The 27950-nt window shown below is 46.4% G+C and overlaps 1 protein-coding gene across 3 annotated transcripts in view; it reads left to right on the plus strand.

Annotated features, from left to right (window-relative positions):
- CCDC85C (coiled-coil domain containing 85C) overlaps window positions 1-27950 on the plus strand; it is a 248777-nt gene that overhangs the window by 185467 nt on the left and 35360 nt on the right. For 2 of the 3 annotated variants that reach the window (XM_060262780.1, XM_060262781.1), the window contains one exon: window positions 14537-14641. The exons of the other annotated variant lie outside the window; for it this stretch is intronic. In XM_060262780.1, the coding sequence (XP_060118763.1) occupies window positions 14537-14641 (105 nt within the window). The remainder of the gene's footprint in view (window positions 1-14536; window positions 14642-27950) is intronic. 3 annotated transcript variants of the gene reach the window in all.

A 27950-nucleotide genomic window follows, 5' to 3' on the forward strand; every position in this document is an offset into this window, starting at 1 on the left:
TTTGTTGGCTTTACACAAATGAGCAACCCCTGCTCTTAAGGTCTTCTAGTCCAGTATTGCCTGCTGCCTCACCGAGAATACACAAGGCTGCAGACTGAGATCTCGTTCTTGGGAACTCTGGGGGATTGAACCCGGGATCTTCTGCATGCAAAGCACGCACCCTGTGGCTGATCCCTGGCACCTGAACACAAGCAACGTCTGTCACTGCGTCTGTGTAAGCTCTCTTACCTAGATGGCGTGGGTGTCAAATGCAATCTGCTGTCTCTTTTGGTCAGCATCGTTGACTTAAAACCAGACAAAGCACTGGGCTGGGCTTGGCTTGGCATCTGGAAATTATGACCTGCACTGGGAAGCCTACAATCTGTGGCGATGTCTGTGGCAGTCCCCATTCTCTAACCGAACGTCTTCCCTGCTGCTTCCTCCCCAACGCACAGATTTGACTGACAGTAACGGAAAGCTGCAGACTCACATGTTATCATTAGAGGGAAGCTTTTGAATGGTGTGGCGCTTGACAAGATTGATGCTCTTTCTGTTTTCCTTGCAAGTCTGACTAGCAAATGGCAGCTTTGACAGACCAAACTGGGGGAGGAGTTTTTTTAAAGACATTACCCAGGAGGGAAACAACAAAACCAAAGTGACAAAATAATCTTGCTGAGAACAGTTGGTCATTGCTTTTCCGTGAAGCCTCCAATACACTGGTTCTTAAGCAATGGAACAAAGGCCTTGGGTCGTGCTGATCACCCAGACAACAAGAGGGTCACTTTTTGGGAAAGAAGGATTTTGAACTGTCAGCCAGAGCCATACCATCAATTTTGAGTCCAGTGGCACCTTTAAGACCAACAAAACAGCTGTACCATGTTGCTCTAACTTTATTCTACCCCAATTTAAGAAAAGTAGTGTTTTTGCCCTGACCTGCATGGCCCAGGCAAGACCGATCTTGTCAGATCTCAGAAGCTAAGCAGGGTCAACTGTGGTTGGATGGGAGATTGTCCTTGAAATACCCAGCCGGGAGGGGGGAGCAGGCTTATTCAGCCACCTCTCTCAATATTCTCTAGGCCCCCCAGTAGGGGTCAGTCACCAGGGAGTCAACATGATTTCCAAATGCAGACACACACACACACACACACACAAAGTACAATGAAAAGAAAAGTAGTGTTTTAAAAAGCCAGCATGGTATAGTGGTTAAGAGCGGGGGACTCAGATCTGAAGAACCGGGTTTGATTCCGCCAACCTACCCATGAAGCCTACTGGGGTACCTTGGTTAAGTCACAGTTCTCTCAGAGCTCTCTCAGCCCCACGTACCTCATAAACTGTCTGTGGTGGGGAGAGGATGGGGAGGAGATTGTAAGCTGCTTTGAGACTCCTTAAGGTAGAGAAAAGTGGGGTATAAACACCTTCACTTCTAAATCTGGATAAAAGCAACAGGGACTGAGTTGGTGGTGTAAGCTGGAACCCAAGCCTGTGATATGATTATGACTTAGATTTAGGCTGAAAGATAACAAGAGGGCTCTGAGCAGAGCAGGCCCTAGGCAGAGTTCTCAGAGCCCCTATCTCTTTTTCTACCCATCCCCAGGCCTCCAAACATGCCATCCTTCCCTTCCTTCCCCCATATTCCTCCCATCTGCTTGTGTATCTTTTCTAGGGATGCCAGCCTCCAGGTGGGTCCTGGGAATCCCCCGGAATTACAGTTTATCTCCAGGACTACAGAGCTCAGTTTCCATGGAGAAAACGGATGCTTTAGTCGAAGATGGAATCTATGGCACTGTATCCCATTGAGTTCCCTGTCCTCCCCAGGCTCCAGGGGTTTCCCAACCTGGATTTGGCAAACCTTCCTCCCCATCCCCTGCCAGTGAACAGCAGGGTCCTGGCAACCTCCCCTGCCCACATGTGAGCTTTCCCACTGCCCATGCTTGCCCCTGCCCTGCAGCTCTTTCCCCAGAGGCACTGGGTAGTGAGTGTAGCTGGGAGCATGGGAGAGTGCTAGCAAATAAGTGTGTGGAGGGTCAAAAGCAGCAGGCTTTGCCAGAAGCCCTGGACAATGGAAACTAACCCCACCTCAGGGTATGCTGACTCTAGCCCTGGCTCTGAGTAGGGCTTTTTTTTTTGTAGCAGCAGCTCCTTTGCATATTAGGCCACATCCCCCTGATGTGGCCAATCCTCCAAGAGCTTACAGTTGGCCCTGTAAGAAGAGCCCTGTAAGCTCTTGGAGGATTGGCTACATAAGAGGGGTGTGGCCTAATATGCAAAGGAGTTTCTGCTGCAAAAGAAAGCCCTGCCTCTGAGTATATCTTTCAGACTTGCCTGCCAAACTATTGGATGTGCCAGCTGCTTGAAGCCTTTCAATAACCTCCAGCCCTGACGGCTGTCATTTTCTGCAACTGGGACTGCTGCCTCCACTTCTACCTGGAAAAGCTAAGGAAGTGCTTGGCAGCCAAAAGCCTGACCTTTTCGCAGTGGGACTCCTAAGAGGCCGTGAAAGGGAGGGGGAGGCCATGGCAGAGCCGGAGCTTGAAGAGCTTTAACTGCTGCTTGATTTGTCAGCACGTCTGACTGTTCAGATTTGAAGGGTGGGTTCAGAGTGCTGTGAGCACAGTTGGTGCTCTCTCTCTTTTTTATCACATGTCTCTTTTAGCCTTAATATGGTGGTAAAGGGGATCATGCCACTGTGAATTCAATTTTTTTTCTTACCATCAACTTACACTTCTCCTTCGTGGCCCACTAAAATGTGGGGGTGGAGCCAGGAGACTTCAGGGGTGAAGCTGGGAGACAGGAATTATGTCATTTCCTGTGGTGTCATTTCCAGGTCAAGGGCCAATAGATGTCACTTCTGGGGCACACTAAACCAAAACTCCACCTTTTCCTGGGATGTAACTTCCAGGTCATTCCCCCAAACCTGCTTCTTCTTCTGAAGTAACTTCGTTTTCAGAAAAATCTCTCTGAAACTCATGTTGAGCCAAAATGGGGGTGGAAAGAACTGCCAGTGTCTGTTTTTTGTTTTTGTGGGTAGGGGTGGGAAATGGCCATTTGAGTATCTGGATTTGCCCTTAATGAGTGAGTTGTTAGGACCCCTACCAGGAATTTGTTCCAGGGCTCAGGAGGCACCACCGTAAAGGCCCTGTAATGAGCTATCACTCTTGTCACTGTCCTATAGAAGGGAATGGTAAAGAAGACTTTGCACAATGAACATAGCTGGAGCATGAGCTTGTATAGAATAGTGGTTTGGTGTAGTGGTTAAGTGTGTGGACTTTTATCTGGGAGAACCAGGTTCCCCCCTCCTTCATATGCACCTGCTGATGTGACTTTGAGTCAGTCACAAGTTCTCATAGAGCTATTCTGCTCAAGAGCAGTTATGGGAGAGAACATAACATAACATAAGAGTAGCCATGTTAGATCAGGCCAATGGCCCATCCAGTCCAACACTCTGTGTCACACAGTGGCAAATTTTTTATATATATATACACACACACTGTGGCTAATAGCCACTGGTGGACCTCTGCTCCATATTTTTATCTAAACCCCTCTTGAAGCTGGCTATGCTTGTGGCCACCACCACCTCCTGTGGCAGTGAATTCCACATGTTAATCACCCTTTGGGTGAAGAAGTACTTCCTTTTATCCGTTTTAACCTGTCTGCTCAGCAATTTCATCGAATGCCCACGAGTTCTTATATTGTGAGAAAGGGAGAAAAGTACTTCTTTCTCTACTTTCTCCATACCATGCATTATCTTGTAAACCTCTATCATGTCACCCCACAGTCGATGTTTCTCAAAGCTAAAGAGTCCCAAGCGTTTCAACCTTTCTTCATAGGGAAAGTGTTCCAGCCCTTTAATCATTCTAGTTGCCCTTTTCTGGACTTTCTCCAATGCTATAATATCCTTTTTGAGGTGCGGCAACCAGAACTGCACACAGTACTCCAAATGAGACCGCACCATCAATTTATACAGGGGCATTATGATACTGGCTGATTTGTTTTCAATTCCCTTCCTAATAATTCCCAGCATGGCGTTGGCCTTTTTTATTGCAAACGCACACTGTCTTGACATTTTCAGTGAGTTATCTACCACGACCCCAAGATCTCTTTCTTGGTCAGTCTCTGCCACTTTTCTGAGAGCTCTCTCAGCCCCACCTACCTGCTGTGGGGAGGGGAAGGGAAAGAAGATTGTAAGCTGCTCTGAGACCCTTTAGGGTAGTGAAAGGAAGGGCATAGATCTAATCACTTCCTCCTTCTCCTTTTTCCTGAGCTTCAGAAATGAGAGATGACTTAGACCAGTGTTTCCCAAACTTTTCTTTCCCGTGGCCCGGTTATTTTTACACTTCTCCTTCGTGGCCTACTAAAATGTGGGGGTGGAGCCAGGAGACTTCAGGGGTGAAGCTGGGAGACAGGAATTATGTCATTTCCTGTGGTGTCATTTCCAGGTCAAGGGCCAATAGATGTCACTTCTGGGGCACACTAAACCAAAATTCCACCTTTTCCTGGGATGTAACTTCCAGGTCATTCCCCCAAACCTGCTTCTTCTTCTGAAGTAACTTCGTTTTCAGAAAAATCTCTCTGAAACTCATGCTGAGCCAAAATGGGGGTGGAAAGTGGGCGGTCTGCAACTTTTTCATACATTCCCAGGGTCCTCTCTTTCCACCCCCACACCTGCATGCACCTATCTGTTTGTGTGTTCTTCTCCAGCTTGCAAGCACTCCTCATGCCCATTCATTGCCTGCACCACCTACACACCCCTTCCTCAATAGCACTGGCCAGTGTATGCAGTTGGGAGTGCTGTTGCCATTGCCATCAGGAATGCCCGCACTGTGTACCACCCACACTGGGCCCTTGCAGCGGCTCTACCTCAAAATATGCTGACACATTTAATAGGCCCTTCCTTCAGCTGCCACTACTGGAACCCTGCCTCAAGCTACAACCAATCTTGCTTGGTTTCAAGAAAATCTTTTGACAGCTATTTTTCATACTTTTCCTTGGCGAAAACACTGGGAAATTGCTGTGAAAGGTAGCAGAAAATTGTACTGCAATTAATGAATTAATTTTAAGTTATATAAAGTTCATACAAGCTTTTCTGCAGTTATCCCAAAAAGGATATTTATGAGGGGCTTGCAGCTTTTTACTGGCTGTGTTTCCCATGCCTTTAAAAGCAACCTGTTGTACAGATATTTAGCCAGTGAACTTCTTTCATTCTTTTTAATATCTACAGGAGGAGTTTAATTTTGGTGTCAGACAGCTGTTAAAAGCAGGACCAGTAAAATGGTGCCAAGTTCATAGTACCATCACTTCTAGTGCTGTTGAGATATATAGCAGTAATCTCCAATAATCTCTTTCTGCCCCACACCTCTCACTCTCATTCACACAGAAATCCCATAGAAAGGCCAGCTGACTACAACTGGGGGTGTCAACTTTTCATTGGCAGAGGTCCTATGTCTGCAACAACAGTATGATGAACAGAAAAGTTTCATCCAGTAGAAGTGGAGGGAAAGAAAAAGAAAGACATGGAAAGAAAGAACATAAGAGAAGCCATGTTGGATCAGGCCAGTGGACCATCCAGTCCAAAATTCTCTCACACAATGCCCCAAAGCACCAGAATGTCCACCAGTGGGGCCAGGGCACTAGAGGCCCTCCCACTTTTGCTTCCATCCCTCCCCAGCTCCAAGAATACAGACAGAGCATCACTTGCAGGGAAAGAAAGAAAGAAGGGGGGACAAAGAAAAACCATGGAAGGAAGCCAAATGGAGCTCAGGCTTTGCAGCCTGTGTCAGTCTGGGGGCGGGGCTAGCTTTGGCTTTTCTTGTGACACGGTAGTGAGGCTTCCGTGGCCCGGTACTGGGTCGCGACCCTGTAAATGAGAAACACTGACCTAACAACAACAACAACAACAAATTTTATTTGTATCCCGCCCTCCCCGCCGGAGCAGGCTCAGGGCGGCTAACAACATGGTTCGGAGTTAAATTATACAAGTGAATAAAACTACATTAAACATTATCAGCATTTACTTAAAATCTGATTAAACTTTAAAATTAAGTTAATTTTAAAAGTGCTAGTGCTATGTTTACTTTTTCTGATGGCGGTTTCCTTTGCAATTTCCATTTTGATCAGGGAAAGCCAGTCTGAAGAGGAAGGTCTTGCAGGCCCTGCGGAACTGTTCTAGGTCCCGCAGGGCCCGCATTTCCTCTGGAAGTTGGTTCCATAGGCTCGGGGCTACAGAGGAGAAGGCCCGGTTACGGGTGCTTTGCAGCTTCACCTCTCTCGGTCCGGGGACAGTCAGCAGGTTTTTCCCGGCTGACCTCAGTGCTCTCTGGGGTTCATATGAGGAGAGACGGTCCCTAAGGTAGACAGGTCCTCGACCATATAGGGCTTTAAAGGTCATGACCAGCACTTTGTAACGAACCCGGTATGTAACTGGCAGCCAGTGCAGTTCGCGCAGCCCAGGCTGTATGTGCTCCCATTTAGGGAGTCCCAGCAACAGTCTAGCTGCTGCGTTCTGCACCAGTTGCAGCTTCCGGGTTCGGCACAGAGGCAGCCCCATGTAGAGGGCATTACAGTAATCCAGTCTCGAGGTGACCGTTGCATGAAGCACCATTGCCAGATCTTGGCGCTCTAGGAAGGGAGCCAACTGCTTTGCCCGCCTTAGATGGAAGAAGGCTGACTTGGCAGTGGCTGCAATCTGGGCCTCCATTGATAATGCAGGCTCCAGTAAAACTCCCAGGCTCTTAACTCGGTGCGCCGCTTTCAACGGCGCCCCGTCGAAGACCGGGAGAAGTATTTCCCCTCCCCGAGCGCCCCGACCCAGACAAAGGACTTCTGTCTTCGCTGGATTCAGTTTCAGCCCGCTCTTCCTCAACCAGGTTGCCAAATCGTGCAGGGCCCGGTCTAAATTCTCTGGGACGCAGTCAGGCCGGCCGTCCATTAGCAGATAGAGTTGGGTGTCATCTGCATATTGATGGCACCCAAGTCCATGTCTCCTGGCAATCTGGGCAAGGGGGCGCATGTAGATATTAAATAACATTGGTGAGAGAACTGCCCCCTGAGGCACTCCGCAATCCAGTGTGCGCCTCTGGGACAGCTCGCCTCCAATTGCCACCCTTTGTCCCCGATCCTCGAGGAAGGAGGCAAGCCATTGTAAGGCAGACCCCCTCACCCCTACATCGGCGAGGCGGCGGGTCAGTAGCCGATGGTCGACCGTGTCGAACGCAGCCGACAGGTCCAACAACATCAGCACCGCCACACCGCCCCGATCCAGGTGCCTAGACTGTATTTGTTTATATTATTTGTATTATAGTCTAGTTTCAGTAAGGCTTTAAAAGTTAAAGCTGGCACCTTTGATTGAGCCTGGAAGCAGATAGGCAACCAGTGTACACACTTGGTGTGATGCATTGTTTAGGAAAGCTTGATGTTGCTCTGCTAAATCTGCTCAAATTACTTTATCCGAGAATGTTAGATGCAATTCTACAACTGTTTGACCATCCCTGGGCAAAGAGGGTTTCTTCACTAATAATCTAATAACCACTTCTTTTAATATATTTTGGAAGACACACTTAATCCCAGATTTCTCCTGGCAAGTATTTATAAGCCACAAGAGGCATGGGTCCATTCTGCAAGTCGTGGCTTTTACCACTCGCAAAATTTCCTCTATCAACACGCATCAGTGGACCAATCCATTACAGCTTGAGTCGGTAGTGCCACCAGTATCTATATTGCCTGGTCTGTGCTCAGTCTTGTGTTTGAGTCGAATTGGATTTAAAAGATTTTATCTTTGAAGAATCTTACAAGATTTTAAGAGTTTAATGCCAAACCTGTATCTATGACCAGCTCCATCTTCAGAGTCACGGAACTCTAGGCTGTTTTGAAGAATTAAGCTGCATGACACTCAGCAGATTAAGCGGTAGAGAGTAAAATAATTTCTTTACTGCTATCAGTGCTTCCACACATGCTTTCACACGAGCTCTATGATGTGCTCTGTCTGATTTGGCTTGAATCCCAGTCCCAGCTATAGATGCTGTCCTACCCACTTAAGTTTTCTTAACTTTTGGTAAACCAAGGACCTGAGATGATATTTTTTTTGAGGGGGGGAGAGGAGAGGAGCTGCCGAGTGGGGTTGGGAGGTGGGGTGTTAAGTGATCCTATTTATAGATACTTCCCATTCTCTTGATACCAAACCTGTGCTAAGGGGTTGGTGAAGGACTGCATGTTGGTTTATAGCCCAGAGTTAGTCTTATCTTTAAATTCCTCCACTATATGAATGTGGACAATTCTGGCTTGTTCCCCAGTTCTGCCCTCAATGCAGTGCATGCTGAGATACCAGCTGGGTCTCTGCAAGAGAGGCAGGGGAAATAGCAAAAACCCACAGAACTGGTATGCCTTTCAACCCTATCTGTGAGCCATATCCTGGTTTCCCAAACTATCCACAGTTAGAATAGTTATATGTCATGGCTGAACTGACAGGTCATGCCTTGTGACCTTTGAGCTTGCCGTTTCTTAAACAGGTAGCTGCTGGGTATGAAAAGGAACGAAGGAAGTAAAAGGTAATGGATGAGTATCCAGGGGTTTTTTTTGTATCAGGAACTCTTTTGCATATTAGGCCACACCCTGCTGATGCAGCCAGTCCTGGAGCTAACAGTAGGCCCTGTACTAAGAGCCCTGTAAACTCTTAGAGGATTGGCTACATCAGCGGGGTGTGGCCTAATATGCAAAGGAGTTCCTGCTATAAAAGAAGCCCTGCGGGTACCCATCCCAGCAGCACACATGGGATCTGAGTCCTGCTGTTTTCATCAACTGAGTGAGATGCCAGGGTAAATGGCTTAGGTGCAAATGTTACTTGTGTACCTGGAGTTTTGCAGCCCTGGTTATCATACTTAGCAGTGGCTCCCAACCTTTTTAGCACCAGGGACCAGTTTCGTGGAAGACAATTCTTCCATGGACTGACGGGGGGGGCAGGACTGAGGTTTGTGCCACCCCAGGCCACCACCCCTGCCTGTCCTTGTCCCGCATGGGGGTCTTTAAATGGGAGGGAGACTCGGGCTGCTTCTACTGCTTCCCCACTAGGTAGGTGAAGGTTGTTGCCGTGCTGCCCGTTTTGCCTGCATGGGACCCGAGCAGACGAAAGAGGTGGTGTGCCCTTGCTCTGAGGCAAGGAGAGTTAACTTTGGAGCAGGGCCATGCTGCCTCTTTCATCCGCCCAGGTCCCACGCAGGCGGAAGGGGTGGTGCAGCGCCTCTGCCTCACTTTGCAGCCTGGCTGCTAACAGACCACGGACTAGGGTTGCTAATCTCCAGGTGGGCGCAGGGGATCCCTCGGTTTGGAGGGCCTCCCCCCCCCACTTCAGGGTCGTCAGAAAGCGGGGGGAGGGAAAGGAAATGTCTGCTGGGAACTCTGTCATTCCCTATGGAGTTTTATTTCCATAGAAAATAATGGAGAATTGATCCACGGGTATCTGGGGCTCTGGGGGGGCTGTTTTTTGGGATAGAGGCACCAAATTTTCAGTATAGTATCTAGTGCCTCTCCCCAAAATACCCCCCCAAGTTTCAAAACGATTGGACCATGGGGTCCAATTCTATGATCTCCAAAAGACGGGTGCCCCTATCTATTATTTCCTATGGTAGGAAGGCATTGAAAAGGTGCGCCGTCCCTTTAAATGTGATGGCCAGAACTTCCTTTGGAGTTCAATTATGCCTGTCACAGCCTTGATCATGTCTCCACTCCTAATGTCTCCTGGCTCCACCCCCAAAGTCTCCTGGCTCCACCCCCAAAGTCCCCAGATATTTCTTAAATTGGACTTAGCAACCCTACCATGGACCGGTACTGGTCCATGGCCCAGGGGTTGGGGACCCCTGATAGTTAGCATTAGTAGGGAGAGGAAGGGAAGCATCACAGGATGAGCCCCTCCTTAAATATTTCCCAAGCTCTCCCAATAAAAGCAGAAAGTACAACAACAATAGCCCTTCTCTTACAGCAAGCTGGTTATACAAAAACACAAAATACAAGTTAAACGATGTCTTTTCTTGATGCATTATTAGTCACAGTCTGCTAATGAGCAATTGAGGCTTTCTTTTTCTTGGCAATCTCGTTAGAAACCTGGAAACGAAGCTTGCCCTGGTGTGTAAGTGTTTATAAGCACCCAAGGAGCACGCAAGGAAGGTTTTAGAAGGGTAATTAAAATACTTTATCCCTCTTCTAGCTGTTGTAATATCTTATTAGATTTGGCTGGAAACGGGAACATATTGTTCGCGTGAGGTGTGCGATAGGAGCAAATAACTAGGTGACATCTGGGCTGCGAAGGAGTGATTGAGCAGGTCTCCCGACAGCATTTGCGGTTTCTGAAATGAACCGAGCTGTTTAAAATGGTGGTGAATGGAGCTGTGTTGTAATGAAAGGGGAGAATGTATTTGGAACAAAGCAGATTTGCAATAAGTCTCCATGGCGGTGCAAATGGACAACCCCCCCCCCCCCCCCAATATTCTTGCACTGGTGGCTTCCTCCCCTTGCCTGGGTATTTCAGTGCATTTCAAGGTCATTGTGCTGCTCTGCTGCTGCCCCATTTGAATGGCATCCAATGAGCCATTGTAGCTCAAGGGAACATCCTCTCTAGGAAGAGAGGATTGGTTTCCTGGCAAGGAGAGCCGAGTTCAGCTAACCAGCTGTTCCCTGCCTGCCCGTCACAACCTTTTCACGCTTTAAACACTCAAGGTACTTTTCAGAATCTCTGTTCTTAAATTAATACGTGGGGGCTGAGGATTTAATTAGCTTTAATTTAATTCTTTGAGGAATTTACTCTCTTTTCTGATATCTTGGCAAGATGGATGGGTGAGTCCCTATTAAAAAATGGCCATTGACTAATGTTCCGCAAATTCATTTTTCCTTACTAAAGGAAGGGTCAACAGGTCATAGAGGCCTCCCCCTGATGTTCCTGTCTTGCTGTCTCTCAGGACTTTTTTTTTTAACAGGAACGCACAGCGACACAGTTCTGGCTGGCTTGGTTGGCGTCAGGGTGTGTGACCTAATATGCAAACGAGTTCCTGCTGGGCTTTTTCTACAAAAAAGGCCTGCCTGAAACAATGATGACATCGGAGTGTGTGGCCTAATATGCAAATGAGTTCCTGCTGGGCTTTTTCTACAAAAAACCCCTTGCTGCCTCTGAATATGGAATTTTACTTTGGTCATCATGGCTAGTAGTCACTAATACATTTATCCTCCACTGAATGTGGCCACCATCACATCCTCTGTCAGTGAATTCCACATTTAGGTAACCTTCTGTTAATAAGGTTAATAAGCATTCAGCCTGGATGGATAATGCTTTGTCTAGCGACCACAAGGTCCTGTTCATCATAATTATCACCCTCCTTTTAGTTTTAGTCTCCTAGCCATAAGTCATCACAGCATCTAAACACAAGCAAGTAGTGAAAATTAAGGAACCAAATAAATGGAGTTACAAAAAAAATGGAGGTAACAAAATAGATGGAGGTAACCAAAAAAAAAAATCACATCATCAAACACAAGGCACATGGAGTCAGAATTTAATTTAAAAAATAAATAAATTCGTAATCGATTTTGGCTACACCACCGGCAAAGGCCAGTATAATAGTCGATATAGTATTATCATTCAAACCATCCAAAAGATGAATGCCGGTCTGTAATTACACTGAAAACTGGGCTAAGAAAATCTTTCTAGCTTGTGGATGATGAGCAATGAGGGAGCGCAGCTGAGAAACTCTGGCAAGAGAACAGGATTCTGGGTAAGGCACATCCAACCTTTTGTACAGTGAACAGGAGATTAATGACTCCCTGGGATGTCAAAGGTTCACCCATTTAATCCTTCCTTACCCTCTTGCATCACTGTGGCATGAGGATGTGTGTGATGTTTCAAAGAGATTGGAGTCAAATTTGTGTGTGATTTCTAAAGCTACAAAAGGCAATGGTGTTCATTTCCCCCCCTTTGTGCAGCGAAACAGTTGGAGCGAGATATGACATTGATCTTTTGTGATCACTCCACAAAATAGCAAACAATTTTAAGCTCCCTGCTGTTCTATTTAGCTTTGTTATTTCTGTGTTTGACAGCACGTAGGCAACCACTAGTGCAGTCTCTCTCTCTCTCTCTCACACACACACACACACACACTCTTTTACACACAAACACACACACACACGCAACCACAGAGAGAGAGAGAAACCTCAAATGACTGGTCATATATTAATGATAGAACATGTGTTCCTTGCTCTAAAAACTTGGTTTATCAGTGCAAATTAAGCTACAACATCAAGGATGCGTGTTGGGGTCAAATCCTTGAGTAGGGCTGCCAACTCTCTGTCGGCAATTCCTGGAGATTTTTTTTTTTGGGGGGTGTGGAACTTAGGATAGTGGGATTTGGGAACGGGAGGGACCTGAGTGGGGGGGAAATGCTGGGGAAAAATGTCATCTTCCAAAGTGGTCATTTTCTCCCGGAGAACTGATACCTGTACACTGAAGATAAGTTGTAATTCCAGGAGATCTCCAGGTACCACTGGACGTTGGCATTGCTAGCTTTGAGGTTTCTAGATTTTTAAAATATATATACATATACACACTCAAACACACAGAAACCTCCACAAAACCAGTGTGATGGTTAGCATGTCGGACTCAGATCTGGGCACACGAAATTTAAATCTGTGTCATCCTGTTGGGTGCCCTTGGGCTGTGTCACATACCCTCAGCCTAACCTACCTCATAGGGTTGTTGTGAGGATTGAATAAAGGAAAAGCAGAGCAATGCTAAGTTACTTTGGATCCTCATTGGAGAAAGAGACAGGGTACAAACAAACAAATAAATGTTTTTGCATCGATGCATTTTTCTGCTCTCCAGTTCTTTCAAGGTAGAAAATTTCATTTCAGCGGCAGGTGCAGCTCAAAAGCCTTAATGGAATGTAAAAAAAATGAAGGGCTGCACTTCTGTAGGTTCAGAGCAGTGCCACTTCAAAAACAATAAAGCTAATGGGCATCGTTATTGCTAATAAAAAAGATATTGCTTACGTCTTAGTTTCTGTATTTCAGTCTCCAGTGTTCTGAGTGTTTTGCAGGGCTGTGTTCAGAGCCAGGATTGCACTGGGCCTGAATCTCCAAAAAGCAGAATTTAGGGCAGATATGTTATGTCCTTAATCAAACAAGAATCCATGTTGCCAGAGGAATGGCATGAGATTGGTCAATGATAAGTCAATATTTTTAAAAGCACTTACTCTTCATTGAGTAACCCTAACCCCTAACCCAGGGCTTATTTTTGAGCAGGAACACACAGGAACGCAGTTCCAGCTGGCTTGGCTTCAGGGGTGTGTGGCCTAATATGCAAATGAGTTCCTGCTGGGCTTTTCCCACAAAAAAGCCCTGGTAAGAGCAAAAGACAAAACCCATGCAGGCTTTCAGCAGTCCTTAGATCTTAATTTTGACAGTCGATGAGATATATTCCTAAAGATGACTATTTCATCCTTCTCATAGTTTACATATCAGAACCTGGAATCTGGATGATGCATGTCTGTATGTCATTAATTGTTTCATAACAGATGGATCTGAATGGGTTAAAGGTAAAAAGGTAAAGGTAGTCCCCTGAGCAGGTGCCAGTCGTTTCCGACTGGGGTGACATCACATCATGACGTTTTCACGGCAGACTTTACGGGGTGGTCTACACTTTCCCCTCAGCAAGCTGGGTATTCATTTTACCGACCTCGGAAGGATGGAAGGCTTAGTCAATCTTGAGCTGGCTACCTGAACCCAGCTTCTGCTGGGATCGAACTCAGGTTGTGAGCAGAGAGTTCGGACTGCAGTACTGCAGCTTTAACACTCTGCACCATGGGGTTCTCTTCTGAATGGGTTAGGGTTTGTAATTTTGTTTTTTTAGGTTCGTATAAATATCCTGCTTATATAAATGTTCTGCAATTCTCCAGGCCATTGGCTGAGGACAGCGATGGATACCATCTAGCAATCTTTCTTCCTTTCCCTCTTCCCTGCCTCCTTCCTCCATCCAGCTCTGTCTCCCCTGTTTATAGGAAGTGGTGGCACAGTTGAGAATTTGTTCCTGCCCAGAACTTTTTTTGTAGCAGGAACTCCTTTGCATATTAGGCCACACCCCTCTTATGTAGCCAATCCTCCAAGAGCTTACAGGGCTTTTATTACTGTAAACTCTTGGAGGATTGGCTACCTAAGAGGGGTGTGGCCTAATATGCAAAGGAGTTCCTGCTGCAAAAAAAAATCCGTGATAATACCATCTATGAATTGTTTTATTTAAACTGTCTGTTGTTGGAAATGTTTTATCTTGATGTATTTTATTTTGATGAATTTTATCATTGTTGTTCATCGCTCAGAGCTCTGAGTGTTCAGGGAGAGAGCAATTCAGAAACTGAAATTATAAACAGATAAATAAATTTCTGTATCTGACAAAGGGAGCTTTAACGCTTGGAATCTCCTACCCTGGAAATCTTGTTGATCTTGAAGGTGTTTCTGAGCTCAAGTCAAGATCTTCTACTGCAGTCCAACATGTCTACCCACCTGAAATGGTTTTCCTTTTTCTCTCTCCTTGCAGCAATCAAGCGCTGGGGATCTGAGGACTCTGAGGAAGGGGTTGTCCCCGTACCACTCGGAGTCACAGCTGTCATCACTGCCGCAGTATCAAGATGCCATGCAAAATGTAAGATGCGCACCGTAGCTCGATATAATTATGCTGGTGAAAAGGTTAGGTTTGTGCAGACGTTGGTTCAAATCCTATGAACAAGTTCCATGCATTCCACCGAACATGTTAATGCTTCCTCTGAAATTTCTGTTATCACAGGGTCCTGTTTGAAAAGCATTAATTTTATGCAAAGGAAGCAGAAGAAGAACTCTTCCTAGGCAGAGACTATTTGGAGCTCCCTGAACTTGTGCATAGGATCTAAACCAGAGAACCAGAGTTCAGCTGAAGAATGCAGGCTCTTTGGCATACTAGCTGCCATTGCCCATTTAAACCACTTGAAAGCTCCATAGAATGCACGGGAGTCTTTGGTTCTTACATTGCAGTTTGTGTTATGTATTTGCTGTGTTATGTATTGCATTTTACTGGGTTCTTATTGCCTAACCTTGAGACAGGTACTGCTTGCAAACCAGGATCCTGAAGCCTGGAATAACTGGCCAATCAGGATGCTAGACAACTTGTAAAAGAGATGGCAAATAAAAGATTCAGGAGTGAGCCAATGCTAGGAGGGCGCAGTTAACCATGGCCAGATTGTACATAGTTGCAGTTTTGCCTGTGTTCCTCTGTGACTGTTTCTTCTTCCAATAAAGCAGGGGTGGCCAGCAGTAGCTCTCCAGATGTTTTTGCCTACAATTCCCATCAGCCCCAGCTAGCATGGCCAATGGCTGGGGCTGATGGGAGTTGTAGGCAAAAAACATCTGGAGAGCTACCATTGGCCACCCCTGTAATAAAGTGTTCTTGACTGATTCAGAGCTGGCTGAACTCCCTTTATTTCAGTTTGATACCACACTTAACTGGAGACCGAGTGGAGGCAATAACCTTGTGGTGTGTTGTTGGTAGATAGTAATCGTTGCTGATCTAAGAAAGCTGGTGCGGTATCATGCATAGGAGATGAAAGCATGGATCAGGAAGTCCTTGGTTTGAATGTCACCTTTGCTGTGAACTTACAAGGTGACATCCTCCCAGCCTTCTGTGTGCGACTTGAGAAAAATCGCAGATTGAACTTGCAAGGTGGTAACATTTACAAGATAATGGAAAGATCCAACCAGCTTTTCTGTCGAAGGAAAGGGTCCCTCTTCGGGGACCAGTGAGGATCATGGGACCTGCAGGCAGGGCTGGATCAACAAATTTTTTGAGTGGGGACAAGAGTAAAAAATGCACCCCCACTCAAAAAATGCTGTGGAGTGGGCAACATCAGCGCTAGAGTGCTGCCTCTAGCACTCTAGAGTGTGGGCCTCTTTGCCTTGCAGAGAGGGGTGAAAGCAGCCAATCTGCCCCCTTCCCCATTTAAAGACCCTAGCAGGCAAAGTCTTTAAATGGGAGGGAGGCAGATCTGGGAAATAGAGCTGCTTCTTTTGCTGCCTCTGTGCCTTGTGGCGAAAGAAGCAGCAGATTTGCCTCCCTCTTTAAATGGTGGGGGGTGGGAGGTAGACCTGGGAAGTGGGGCTGCTTGCTTTGCCATCTCTATGTTTCATGAGCCACAGAGGTGGGGAAAGAAGCAGCAGATTTACTTCCCTCCCCATTTAAAGACCACGCTGGCCAGCTGGGGTCTTTAAATGGGGAGGGAGGCAGATTGAGGATATGGGGCTGCTGGTTTGCTTCTCCCCTAGTGAGTGCCCAATTTGGCGCCCCCCCCCAGGCAGTGCCCGGGGCAAGCGACCCCATCTGCCCCCCCCCCTCGCCCAAAGTTCCAGGCCTGCTTGCTGGAAGAAAAGTCATACACAATAGGGTCTGTAATGCGGAAGAAAATTGCAGGAAAAAGCTGCTTGAATCCAATCTTATACATGTGAAACACTTTGAACTCCCTGAGGTTCTGTGAAAAGGAAAAGTATTGTTATCCATTGTTTAATTCAAGTAGTAATGTTGATATTAGCAAAACATTGATTGATCCCCGTACCATAGTCCAATAAGCTGGATCTTGTGAATCAGTGTCTTGTCATACTGCTTTCTGCTATTGCTACATGAGTGTATTGATTTAGACTTTTAGCAGACCTGGTCCAAAATGAAGACTATATGTTGAAGCATACCGGAAATTGTTTTAAAATATAGTAAATTAACCATATTTTGTCATGGAACCATGACAAACTTTTTGCAACACTTTGGAAAGATGCTTAGCTTTGTGATCTGGCAAGCCTCCAAGATAAGAAAACACTAGCAGTGAAAACAGATTTAAATTTCACCCGGAAGTTTGCAAACTGCAGTATGAATCCAGCTTCCTCCCACTTTTGCTACTGGAAAAGAGAAACATGGCCCACCATTTTGACCCTCCTTCTCTAGACTGCATGGCTGCCCACAATTTGTGGGGAGGGGGAAGGAATGTGTAAAGTGCTCCATATGTTGCCTGTTACCAGAGAAACTCAAAGAAGTGCAAAACTGCTCTGGAGAATGAGGAGGTTATCGGTAGTATTATGGAGATTAGCCAATCAGCACCATGCAGAACCAGCTGTCTGCTTCTAGTCTGCAAGACAGTTATTTTGTTTCAGAAGTGATCCTTTGGCATAGTTCACATCAGTAATGCTTACATCCTGAGTATTTTACGTTTACGTTGAGCCTTGTTCTTAATTGCTTCAGTCTTCATAGTAGGTCTGCATGAATCAAGATTTGCTTCACTGTCTCCCAGATAATCTTAATTGAAGTAAGTCATTTTGTTATTATATGCAAGATGCCTAGTTTTTATTCCCTTGACGCCCTATAATTATCTCAGTGTGAATTGTGATGACCTAAAAGCTCCTCAAAAGTTTCCTTTGCCAGATATCTGTGTGCAACTTTTAGAACTTTAAACTACAAAGCTTGGAACCTGTGAACAAGTGCCATGCTCACCAGATAGTAGTCTGACACAGAGCACACTTCGTCTAAAACAGGGGTGTCAAACTCATTTGTTATGAGGGCCGAATCTGACATAAAGGAGACCTTGTCAGGCCGGGCCACGTGTGTCATAAAAAGTAATGTTAGGTAGCAGAGATATAAACTTTATAAGGCAGGCAGACAAACACAATTAAAGATTTTAAAAAAACTTAAAACATACTTAAATTAGCACTCATTGGTGAGTGATCTAGAGAGCCTGGCAAAGCAAACTATCCTCCCCCCCTCCTCCCCAAGGGAGGAGCCTTAGTGGAGAAAGTAGAAGCTCCCATGAGATTGAGCAAGCTTGGCAAAGCAAGCTGTGATGCAGAAGGAAGCAAGAGAGAGGGAGAAAGAAGCAGATGACATTCAGTGGCTCGGGGGTCTGATTCGGTCCCTGGGCCACATGTTTGACACCCTTGGTCTAAAACTTCTGTTTGCACAAGAACCCTTTGAAAAGCATTGCGCTTCTTCACATGGAAGTTTTAGAGGAAGAGGAAGTGTGTTCCAAGGCAGAAACTATCTATTAGTGTGCACAGAAGTCATTTGTAGAATCCTAGCCCAAGTGCTGAGTTGCTGGTAAATTGTTATGTTGCAAACATTAACGGTAAATTTTGCCAAGGACTAACTATCATGGGGGTTTTCCTGCAAGTTCCAAGAAGCATTGGAAAGACAATGCAAGAATTACTGTTATTTATCTACTATTGCTGGAGCGTTTTGAAGCTTAATTAAAAAGTTCAGTTACATGGGGGTAAGCAGAGAAATTGGGGAGTCTGTAATAAGACGTGCTGTGCATACGGAAAGGATGCATACAAGTTAAATGCAAAACAACAAGAAGATTGAACCACAAGTTTAACTTCCCATAGGACAGCTGCAGAAAAGACGTTGTGACCCCTGACCTGCAGCCAGAATGTTGAGGGTGGATTGGCCTGATCCAAGGAAAAATACAAGACAATCGGAATGAAGGTCATCCGGAGCTTGAAGTTCTGATTATACATGTGATGCTTACTTAGAATCATAGTTGGAAGGGATCTCCAGGGTCATCTAGTCCAACCCCCTGCACAATGCAAGAAATTCACAAAGACCTCTCCCCTAAATTCTGCCTACTTGAACTTATTATGTCTCTTTCTTATTGGGGACTTCTGGGATGGAAACACCCTTATTCATAGTCTTAATGGACCCCGTTCAGTATTACCAATCTCTAGGTGGGGCCTGAAGTTCTCCTGGAGTTGCCAATGGAGGAAAGGCATTTAAAAGGTATGAGGTCCCTTTAAATCTGATGGCCAGAATTCTCTTTGGAGTTCAACCTTGCTCCTGGCTCCACCCCCAAAGTCTCCTGGCTCCACCCCCAAAAGTGCTTGTCACACCCTTGCTCCTGGCTCCGCTCCCATGTCTCCTGGCTACACCTCCAGAGTCCCCAGATATTTCTTGAATTGGACCTGGCAACCCTAAGTCCACCCTCCAAAGCTGCCATTTCCTCTAGGGCAGTGGTACTGACTTCTCAGCTCATAGAGAGCCACATTTATTTCCATCCCTAGCTTGCAGTGAGGCTTGCAGCTTACCTGTTCTTCCAGTGGTGGCTGTTTCAAGGTGGGAACCACCTGCCAACCGCAAGCCCCACCAAACAAGGATAGGAGCACTTTCTTTTGGGGCTCATAGAACTGGACCCCCTGGTCCAATCTTTTTGAACTTTGGAGGGTGTTTTGAGGAGAAGCACTGGATGCTATGCTATGCTGCAAATATGGTGCCTCTACCTAAAAAAATAGTCCCTCCAGAGCCCCAGATACCCATTATACCCTGAATTTGTCTCCATAGGGAATAATGTAGTGCTCAGCAGACATTTCCCCCACACACTTTCTGATAGCCCTGAAGTGGGGGGAGGACCTCCAAACCTGGGGATCCCCTGCCCCCACCTGGGAATTGGCAACCCTAGGTGAACTGTGTGGCAGCTCATCCGCACTCTCGCTCCTCTGGCACCCCCCCCCCCCCAAATCTCAAGGAACTCTTTTAACGAGAGATGGCAACCCATTTCTAGTTCTTGGTGTGCTTTGCATTTCATGCTGAAGATGGTATTTTGGGCAGTTCCGTATCCAACGCAAATAAATCCTTGTTAGTTATTCATCCGAGTCAGTTGTTTGTTCCGAAGCAAACGATAAATGCTGTGATGTTGAAATATGCCAAGTGGCTTCTTGTAAAGTTTCTGTTTATGCACCCGAGTGGAATCTTGAGTACTGGAAGAAGAACATGGAATAAATACTCTGCTGAGCAGAAGAAAATTTTCCCTGATAAAACATGTGAAGAGCTGCTAAGGAGCAGAAAATAATAGGGAGTGCTTATATTTTCTCCGTCACCAACTGTCACGTTCTCAGGGTGCAGGCAGGCAGGAGTCCAAAGCCAGTCCAAGGTCAAAGTCCAGGAAGGCAAGCAGGAGCCAAGTCACCAATGCAGAATCACAAACCGGAATCAGAAGTCAGTGTTCAAAAGCTAAAAGGTCAGGGTGCCAAGGAAATCAAGCAGGCCAGGATCAGGAAGGAGCGTGGATGCAAGCCAGAGAATAGACTTGTTGCTTCCACAAGGTTACCAGGTTCTGGGTGGGAGCTATATGGGAGTCTCAATCAGCCTGCTCCCTGGGTGGCAGTGACTCTGCTAGAACTCAGGGCTGAGAGATCTGAAGCATCGGCGTGCCTCATGTCTTCGGTCTGAAAGTTCTTTCCGGAGCCTGCTTCGAACTTTTGAGATGGAAGGAGATTGATCGTCAACAGCTGACTCTGGTGCCTGGAGAGTGATTGACGAGCCAGCTGTTGTTTGTTCAGCTGAGGAGATGGCTGGCAACTCTTCCAGGTCTGTGAACCCTTCCAGTTCCTCCTCGTCAGGGCTCATGACACTATCCCCCCCCCCTGCAGGATCCCCCCCCCCCACAGACGGGCCAGGCCGGTCGAGGTAGGCCGTGTGGAACTGCGGCACGTCAGGGGCGTGTAGGTTGTCTGCGGGTTCCCATGAATGGTCTTCGGGGCTGTCTTGTAGGCCTCTTCAGCCTGTTGGAGCTGGTCTCAGAGCAAGTCCTGGAGAGCACAGAGTTCCTGCAGGTGCGCATCAGCAGCAGGGATTGCTGTGGGGGGCAGGACTGCAGGGAAGAAGCGATGGTGGTACCCATAGGTGGCAGCAAATGGGGTCTGTTGCGTGGACGCATGTATGGCGTTGTTGTAGGCAAACTCGCCCAGGGGTAGCAAGGTGGCCCAGTCATCCTGCTGGTAGCTTGTGTGTAACATCGCAGGTATTGTTCCAGCGTGGCGTTGGTGCGTTCGGTCTGCCCATCCGTTTGGGAATGGTACGCTGAGGACAAATGCACCTGGGTGCCTAAGCTGGAGTGCAGGGCTTGCCAGAATCAGGAGGTGAACTGGGGGCCTCGGTCTGAGATCAAGTGTGCCGGGAGCCCATGCATGTGAAAGATGTGCTGGAGGTAGAGCTCGGCTGTTTCAGGAGCCGTGGGCGGCTTGGGACATGGAACAAAGTGAGCCATCTTGGTGAAGAGGTCCACCATCACCAGGAAGCAAGTGTGCCCTTGGACCTGGGGAGCTCGGTGATAAAGTCCAGGGAGACGGTGTCCCAGGGTCCTGCAGGCGTGGGTAGGGGATGCAAAAGCCCTGGGGGCTTGGCTGGTACATCGTTGGCCCGCCAGCAGACCTCACAGGAATTGACAGAGCAGGCCACATTGGCATAGAAGCGAGGCCACCAGAACTCCTGCATGAGCAGGTGCAGGGTCTTGTGTTGGCCGAAGTGTCCCACATGAGGGGAGTCATGGGTCAGGTGGAGCACATTGGCCCAGAGGGGTCCCGGAGGCACGCATAGATGCCCACGGTGCAGGAGGAGACCTTGGCGGGTAGAGAGGTCCCTGGCTGGGCCAACTTGCACTTCCAGGAAGCGTTGCTGAGCCCAGGGGTCTTGGGCCTGGCTGGCCTGGATGTCTGCAGCCAAGGTCAGGCGAGTCATGGTGGCAGCGAAGACTGAGGGTGCAAGGATGAGCCCAGTTGGGGTCTCCTTCGTTAGAGGCACAGCGTACTCCGGTTTTCCGAAGAGGGCGTCTGCTTTCCGGTTCTGGTTCTGCAGGATGTAGGTAATCCAGAAGTCAAACCGGGAAAAGAAGAGGGACCACCGGATCTGAGGCTGGGTGAGGCGTCGAGCAGTCTGTAGATGCTCCAGGTTCCAGTGGTCAGTTAGGACCTGGACGGAGTGCTGGGCCCCTTTCAAGGTGATGCCTCCAAACCTCGAAGGCGGTCTTGATGGCCAGGAGTTCCCACTCCCAGATGGTGTAGTTGCGGTCTGCGGGTGTCAGCTGCCGTGAGTAGTATGCACAGGATTGTAGCAGCTGGGAGGGGTCGTCCTGCTGGGGTAGCACTTCCTATCACATGCTTGAAGCTCCCTGGGTCTTGGAAGTTGAGTGCCAGTTTGGGAAAGGTTAAAGACCACTGGAGGAGACAGCGCTGAGCTAAATGGTACAACATGAGCTTCACAGATTCAAAAGCATGCAGCTCTTTGGATCTAAAGTCCTGTTTCCAAACAGTAGTCTAGGAAACATTGTGCTTTCTTGAAAGCTTGTCAATTAGTAACAGCAGTCAAGATGCCTTGAAAGATAGTCTGTTTACTACAAGCCACCATCTTTTGTAATGCATCGCTTGTAGGTAGGTGAAGCACAGGGTTTTTTTGCAGTGTTGCCTAATATGAAAATTTGTTCCTACTGGGCTTTTTCTACACAAAACCTTGTGTGAAACAATGGTGACATCATGGGTGCGGCCTAATATGCAAATGAGTTCCTGCTGGTGAAACACATTGTAGGATGCAGGCTTTGCTCTTGGTGAGGCCCATAATTCTTGTATAGTGAGTGCTCTGCATGAACTGAGTGTACAACCTAGAATGTGTGCAAGGAAAACAAAATGAAGTGAACTGGTCCTTAAGGTCCTTGTTCCTTGCTCTTCCAGGAGGTCTTACTCCTCTTCATCCGAACAAAAGGTAAATGTTACAGACTGAGTTATGGAGGTAGGGCAGTGACAATATTCCTTATATAAGGAATTGAAATACACACACACACACACTTTGGAGGGTTGCATTGAACATGCCAGTAGCTCCCAAGGGGTATTTCCATTTGACAGTATAGGGATAGAGGAGCAGGAAAAAATGAGAAATGTGAAAAAACTAAGAAAATGTAGCATTTTCTCTCTCCAGCATTATTAAAGTATGCATTGCTGTTTATGAAAAAAATATATAGCAATTTAGGAAGAGGGGAGTAAAAGACCACAGGGCAATTGGCCTCATTAAGGTTGGGGAATATAGGAAGTACGGAATTGAAGATAATTGAATGGAAAGTTGTATTGTCTTTTCTCTGTATCTGCCGTCTCCACGTGACCCTGACTATGGGTCAAGATGGCCAGTTTTAGATGCCGCTAATGGATACCATGTTCTCGATTGTTTGCTCTGTTATTTTATTCTCACAGTCGGAAGACAAATGGCACCAGTTTGGTTTCCTGCCTGGTGTCTTAAAACATCTTCATTCAGCCTTGTACGAATTGTGATTTGCTTTTGTACTTGTGTGCACAGCCTGCTGGAACAAACTGTATTCTCGTCGACCTGCATTCAGTTTTCGGCTGGCTTTTAAGGGACCTTTGAAAACGGATTGTTTAGCTTGCTGGCCACGGAGATTTGCAGTGCCCTGTGGCAGCAGCTGATGGATGAATCACAGCCATTCTTTGCAGGACTGGAGGAAACAGTGAAGGGAAGGAGGACAGCAGAAGGGAGCTCAGGTGCTTCTGAGAGGCTTGTCACGCTGGGAGGCTATTGAGTGGACAAAGAATGAAATCTTAAGCAGCCCCTTTAATGCAGGGACAGTGGAGGAGGAGGAGGAATGGGAAACAGGGCTTACGCTAGGGTTGCCAAGTCCAAGAAATATCTGGGGACTTTGGGGGTGGAGCCAGGAGACTTTGGGGGTGGAGCCAGGCGCAAGGTTGTGACAAGCATAATTGAACTCCAAAGGGAGTTCTGGCCATCACATGTAAAGGGACCACACGCCTTTTAAATGCCTTCCCTCTATTGGCAATAATGGATAGGGGCACCTTCTTTTGGGGCTCATAGAATTGGACCTTCTTTTTTGAAACTTGGAGGGTCTTTTGGGGCTCATAGAATTGGACCTCCTTTTTTAAAACTTGGAGGGTCTTTTGAGGAAATGTATCGGATGCTTCAAATTTGGTTCCTCTACCTAAAAAAACAGCTCCCCAGAGCCCCAGATACTCATGGATAAATTCTCCATTAATACCCTATGGGAATCAGCAGACATTTCCCTTCTCCCCACTTTCAGTTCACCCTGAAGCGGGGGGAGAGCCTCCAAACCAGGGGATCCCCTGCCCCCGCCTGGGGATTGGCAACCCTAGCTTACGCGTAGAGACAGTGACGAAGCTTTTGATTGGAGAAATTCTGTGGCTTCTGTCTGAGTGGGCATACAGTGCTGAGCAAGAGCATTGCACGTTCCTAATGACAGTTCTTCATCCTTCAATTCAGGGGTTCCCAATGTGATGCCCACAGGCCCCATGGTGCCCATGGCCACCTTTCCTGATGGCCACCGTGTGTTTTTAGGAAATGGGTGGGGCTTTCGCCAGCAAGGTTTCTGATTGCCCATTGGAGATTTGATTGGCTGTGTAGATTCTTAAAGATGTTGCTTCGGAAGCAGCTGCCACCAGAGCACAAAGATCTTCACTATGTTACTGAAGGTGAGCTAAGGCAGCCATTTTGTGGCTGGCTTTGCTTCCTGGGGCAGCCATTTTATGACTGTGCGCACCACAGTGAATCAGAATTCCAAAGATACCTGCAAGTTCAAAAGTTTGGGGCGCCCCTGCCTCAATTATTTTACCATTCATTTCCTTACTTACAATATATACCACACTTTCCTCTCCAGTGGGAACCCAAATCAGCTTATATCAGTCTCTTTGCCTTCATTTTGCAGTAGCCATGTGAGGTTGATTGTGAGAGAGTGACTGGCCCTAGGTCTCTGTAGCAATCTTCCTTAAAAGTCTCACTTCTGCTCCAGGGCTCTGAATCAATCTTTATCATTTAGGCCTCATGCAAATTCAAGTTATTATTTGGCAATCAGAGCCCATAGAACTTCTTTTGTAAGGGATGGGAGGGGTGAACAGCCTCTTCTTAAAAAGGTTGAAGGAACCTTTGTGCTGTGCTGGATTCCTCTGATGAAGTGTGCTTAAGAGCACACGAAAGCTTATGTTCTAAATAAAAATTGTTTGGTCTTAAAGGTGCAACTTGACTCCTGCTTTGTTCAACTGCTTCAGACCAACATGGCTGCCCACTTGGATCTTTGTTATGTCAGTTTATCCATGCTTTTATTTGTTTTTTAAACAAAGTTTGAGTCCAGTGGCACCTTTAAGACCAACACAATGAAATGCTGAAAGATGGAGAAAGAACAGTAGCGTTCTAGTAATGAAATAAATTAGGAAAAGCCTGGAAAACAGTGTATAGTAAAGAAATAAGGCACCATCAGACTACTGCACTCAAAATCAATAAGACGGTCCCAGAGGAAGGATCATAAGGATCCGAAACGAGAACGGACCGGTTTTGCATCGTTGGACTGTATTGTTTGGAAAGAACCTGATATCGTCTTATGGACAGTAGTAAAGTTGTGTGGTTCGGATGGTATTTGTCACTGAATTTGTCACTGGAATTTACAATGTAATACTATGTTGTGAATGGAAAGTGTTGCAATTATATTTTGATATTGTTTTGTAACAGGGAGAGTATCTTTTCTGTCATTTCCTGGAGGTGACTTTACAGCATCATCTTCTTTGAAGTGGGGCATTTGGCTGTGTAGATTTATCTCCTCTGTTCCCTGAAATGAGAAATATGATTTGATCTACCATTCCAAATTTGTTCAGTAACATTGCAATCTACTTTTCTAATTTATTATTCCAAATAAAGAGGATGTATGACTCTTCTGGGGAATTGGTGAGAATGCAGATGTTAGGGCTGAATGAGGTTAGCACACATAGTGTGATAAGAAACCAGTATCCCTGTTAAGTCCTGGGGGTTCCATTGTTCTGAGTGTCTTAATAATTTGCAGTTCAGCAATTTCCATTTCTAGTCTGTTCCTGAAGTTCCTTTTCAATAAGTCAGCTACTTTGAGGTCACCCATTGAATCTCCTGGAAGGTTGAAGTGTTCTCCTACAGGTTCCTTAGTCTTGTGATTCTTTTTTTAAAAAAATTAAATTTTAAAAAGAGTCTTGTGATTCTTGATGTCAGATCTGTAGCCATTTATCCTTTGGTGTAGGGTTTGACCTGTTTGCCCTCTGTAGAGAACCAAAGGGCATTGACATATTCAGTGCTAGAAAACAACCATGTGAATAAGCCTGTGATGGTGTAGTTGATGTTATTATACAAATCTGATAAAATAAATATTAGGTCCGGTGATTGTATTGTCTGGGTGTGTGTGGCAGCAAAGTTGGCATCTGAGTTGCAAGCTCTGGTGCTAGTGTCCATGTTTAAAGCAGATGATGTATTGTTGTGGGTGAGGAGTTGTTTGAGGTTGGGGGCTGTCTGCGTGAAAGTAAAGGTTTGCCCCCCCCCCCCCCAGTACTTGTGAAAGGGAACTGTCATTATCCAGTAGAGGCTGTAAGTTGGTGCCGATGCGTTGAACTGTTTTGAGAGCTGTATGGGACCACTAGTGGTGTTTTGTTGTCTCTTTTGGGCCTGTCTTGCAACAGGTTTTCTCCGGATACCATTCTGGCTTTGTTTATCTGTTTCTTGACTTCATCAGCTGGATACTCTAGTTTCAAAAAGGTTTGCTGTATGTAGATCCCTCAGGTGAGAATCTCTGTCTGTAGGACTGGAGCAGTTAGAGTTTGGGAGTCAACTTCGGAAAGAAAGCTTATTTTAGTGGTAGAAATAAGCATTTTGTTGAGGGCCCTTTGTTCTGTGGTAAGTTGCTCTGTGAGAGAAAACAAGCTCTGGTGCCAGTGTCCATGGCTGAAGCAACCTGTCCAGAGAAAGAGGAATCAGATTTCCCTTCAGGGATTATTTACTCCTATTTTTTTTAAAAAAACCTTTGCTGTTCATCTCCATCTGTGTGTGTGAAGTCAAAAATATAAGAAGCAGGGTCTCTATTTAGTTCACCTATAAGCAAGGCTTTTTGTGGAAAAAGCCCAGCAGGAACTCATTTGCACATTAGGCCACACCTCCTGATGTCAAGCCAGCCAGAACTGTGTTCCTCCTCCTCCTCAAAAAAAAAAAGCCCTGCATATAAATACAATCTTAGTCTAGCAGGTTTACAAATAAGGAACCTTTAGGGAGTACATGAGTTTCACACCACCAGTCTTTATTTTAAAGCTTGTGTCCCCCTTTTTATTTGATTAGGGGTAGCTTGGGTATAAAAAATCTGCAGGAGAAGCCAGAGTGGATGTTCTTCAGTCCAGAGGCGCAGGTGCCTCAGAGCCTCACCTGATCGCCGCCACAGTCTCCCAGCAGGTTTCTGTGTCAATGTGGAGATATGATTCTGGGTCTTCCAGATCCTATTTTGACACTGTTCACTCCACCACACTGGTTTGAATGTTGAATGTTCATGTTAATTTTTTTTAAAAAAAACACAGAAGCAGCCCTCACACATCATAGTAGGATGACACAGAATGGTTTCTAGCTCTGGGTGAAGCCCATGAACTCACTTTCAAAAGTAATGTCTAGCTGACAAAGTTTCATTCAAGGTATGCTTGTGGGTCGCATAACAAGGTTTGTGTATATGTCAAAGAACAGGACTGGCCCTAAACTGGCTGGCACTCTAGGCAAGGCTAACTTCTACCTAACCCTACCCCCCCCCCCTGCACTGATAATGTCACCGAGTCACATAGGGGGCACCCAATTTGGCACCCCCAGAAGGCCGGCACCCCAGCAATTGCCTAGTTTGCCTACTGGCAGGGCTGGACCCTGTCAAAGAGCTTTGTTTGTAAATGACCTTATAGAATCACTTCCATGAGGCAGTGAAGCAGTTAAAGGTATGCGACTATGGTAGAAGTAGTTCTTTTTTCCAGAAGGGGCTCTCTTGATTATTAATAAAAGGTGGGGGATGCAAGCCCTTGTTCTTAAGTGGATTGTCACTAAACTCTGCCAAGGCCCTGAAGATATGTTGCATCTGACAAGATGGTGTCTGAGCCGCACAGGCAGACGGTGCTTGGCATGGCTTGGCTTGTGGACAAACTCAATGGTTAATTCATGGATGTGGATGTTTACATGGCCGGCCGCTCGGCAGGATTAATGGGAGGCAAATTAAATAACCAATGAATGCGTCTAGCATCTGGGGAGAAGCACTCCTTAATTGAAAGAGGGGGATTTCTTTTTAAAAAAATTTCTTGCTAATACCAGGAATTGCAGGCGTTAGCATTTCAGAGAA

Source organism: Heteronotia binoei, chromosome 21, assembly GCF_032191835.1.
Source record: "Heteronotia binoei isolate CCM8104 ecotype False Entrance Well chromosome 21, APGP_CSIRO_Hbin_v1, whole genome shotgun sequence".
Taxonomy (NCBI): domain Eukaryota; kingdom Metazoa; phylum Chordata; class Lepidosauria; order Squamata; family Gekkonidae; genus Heteronotia; species Heteronotia binoei.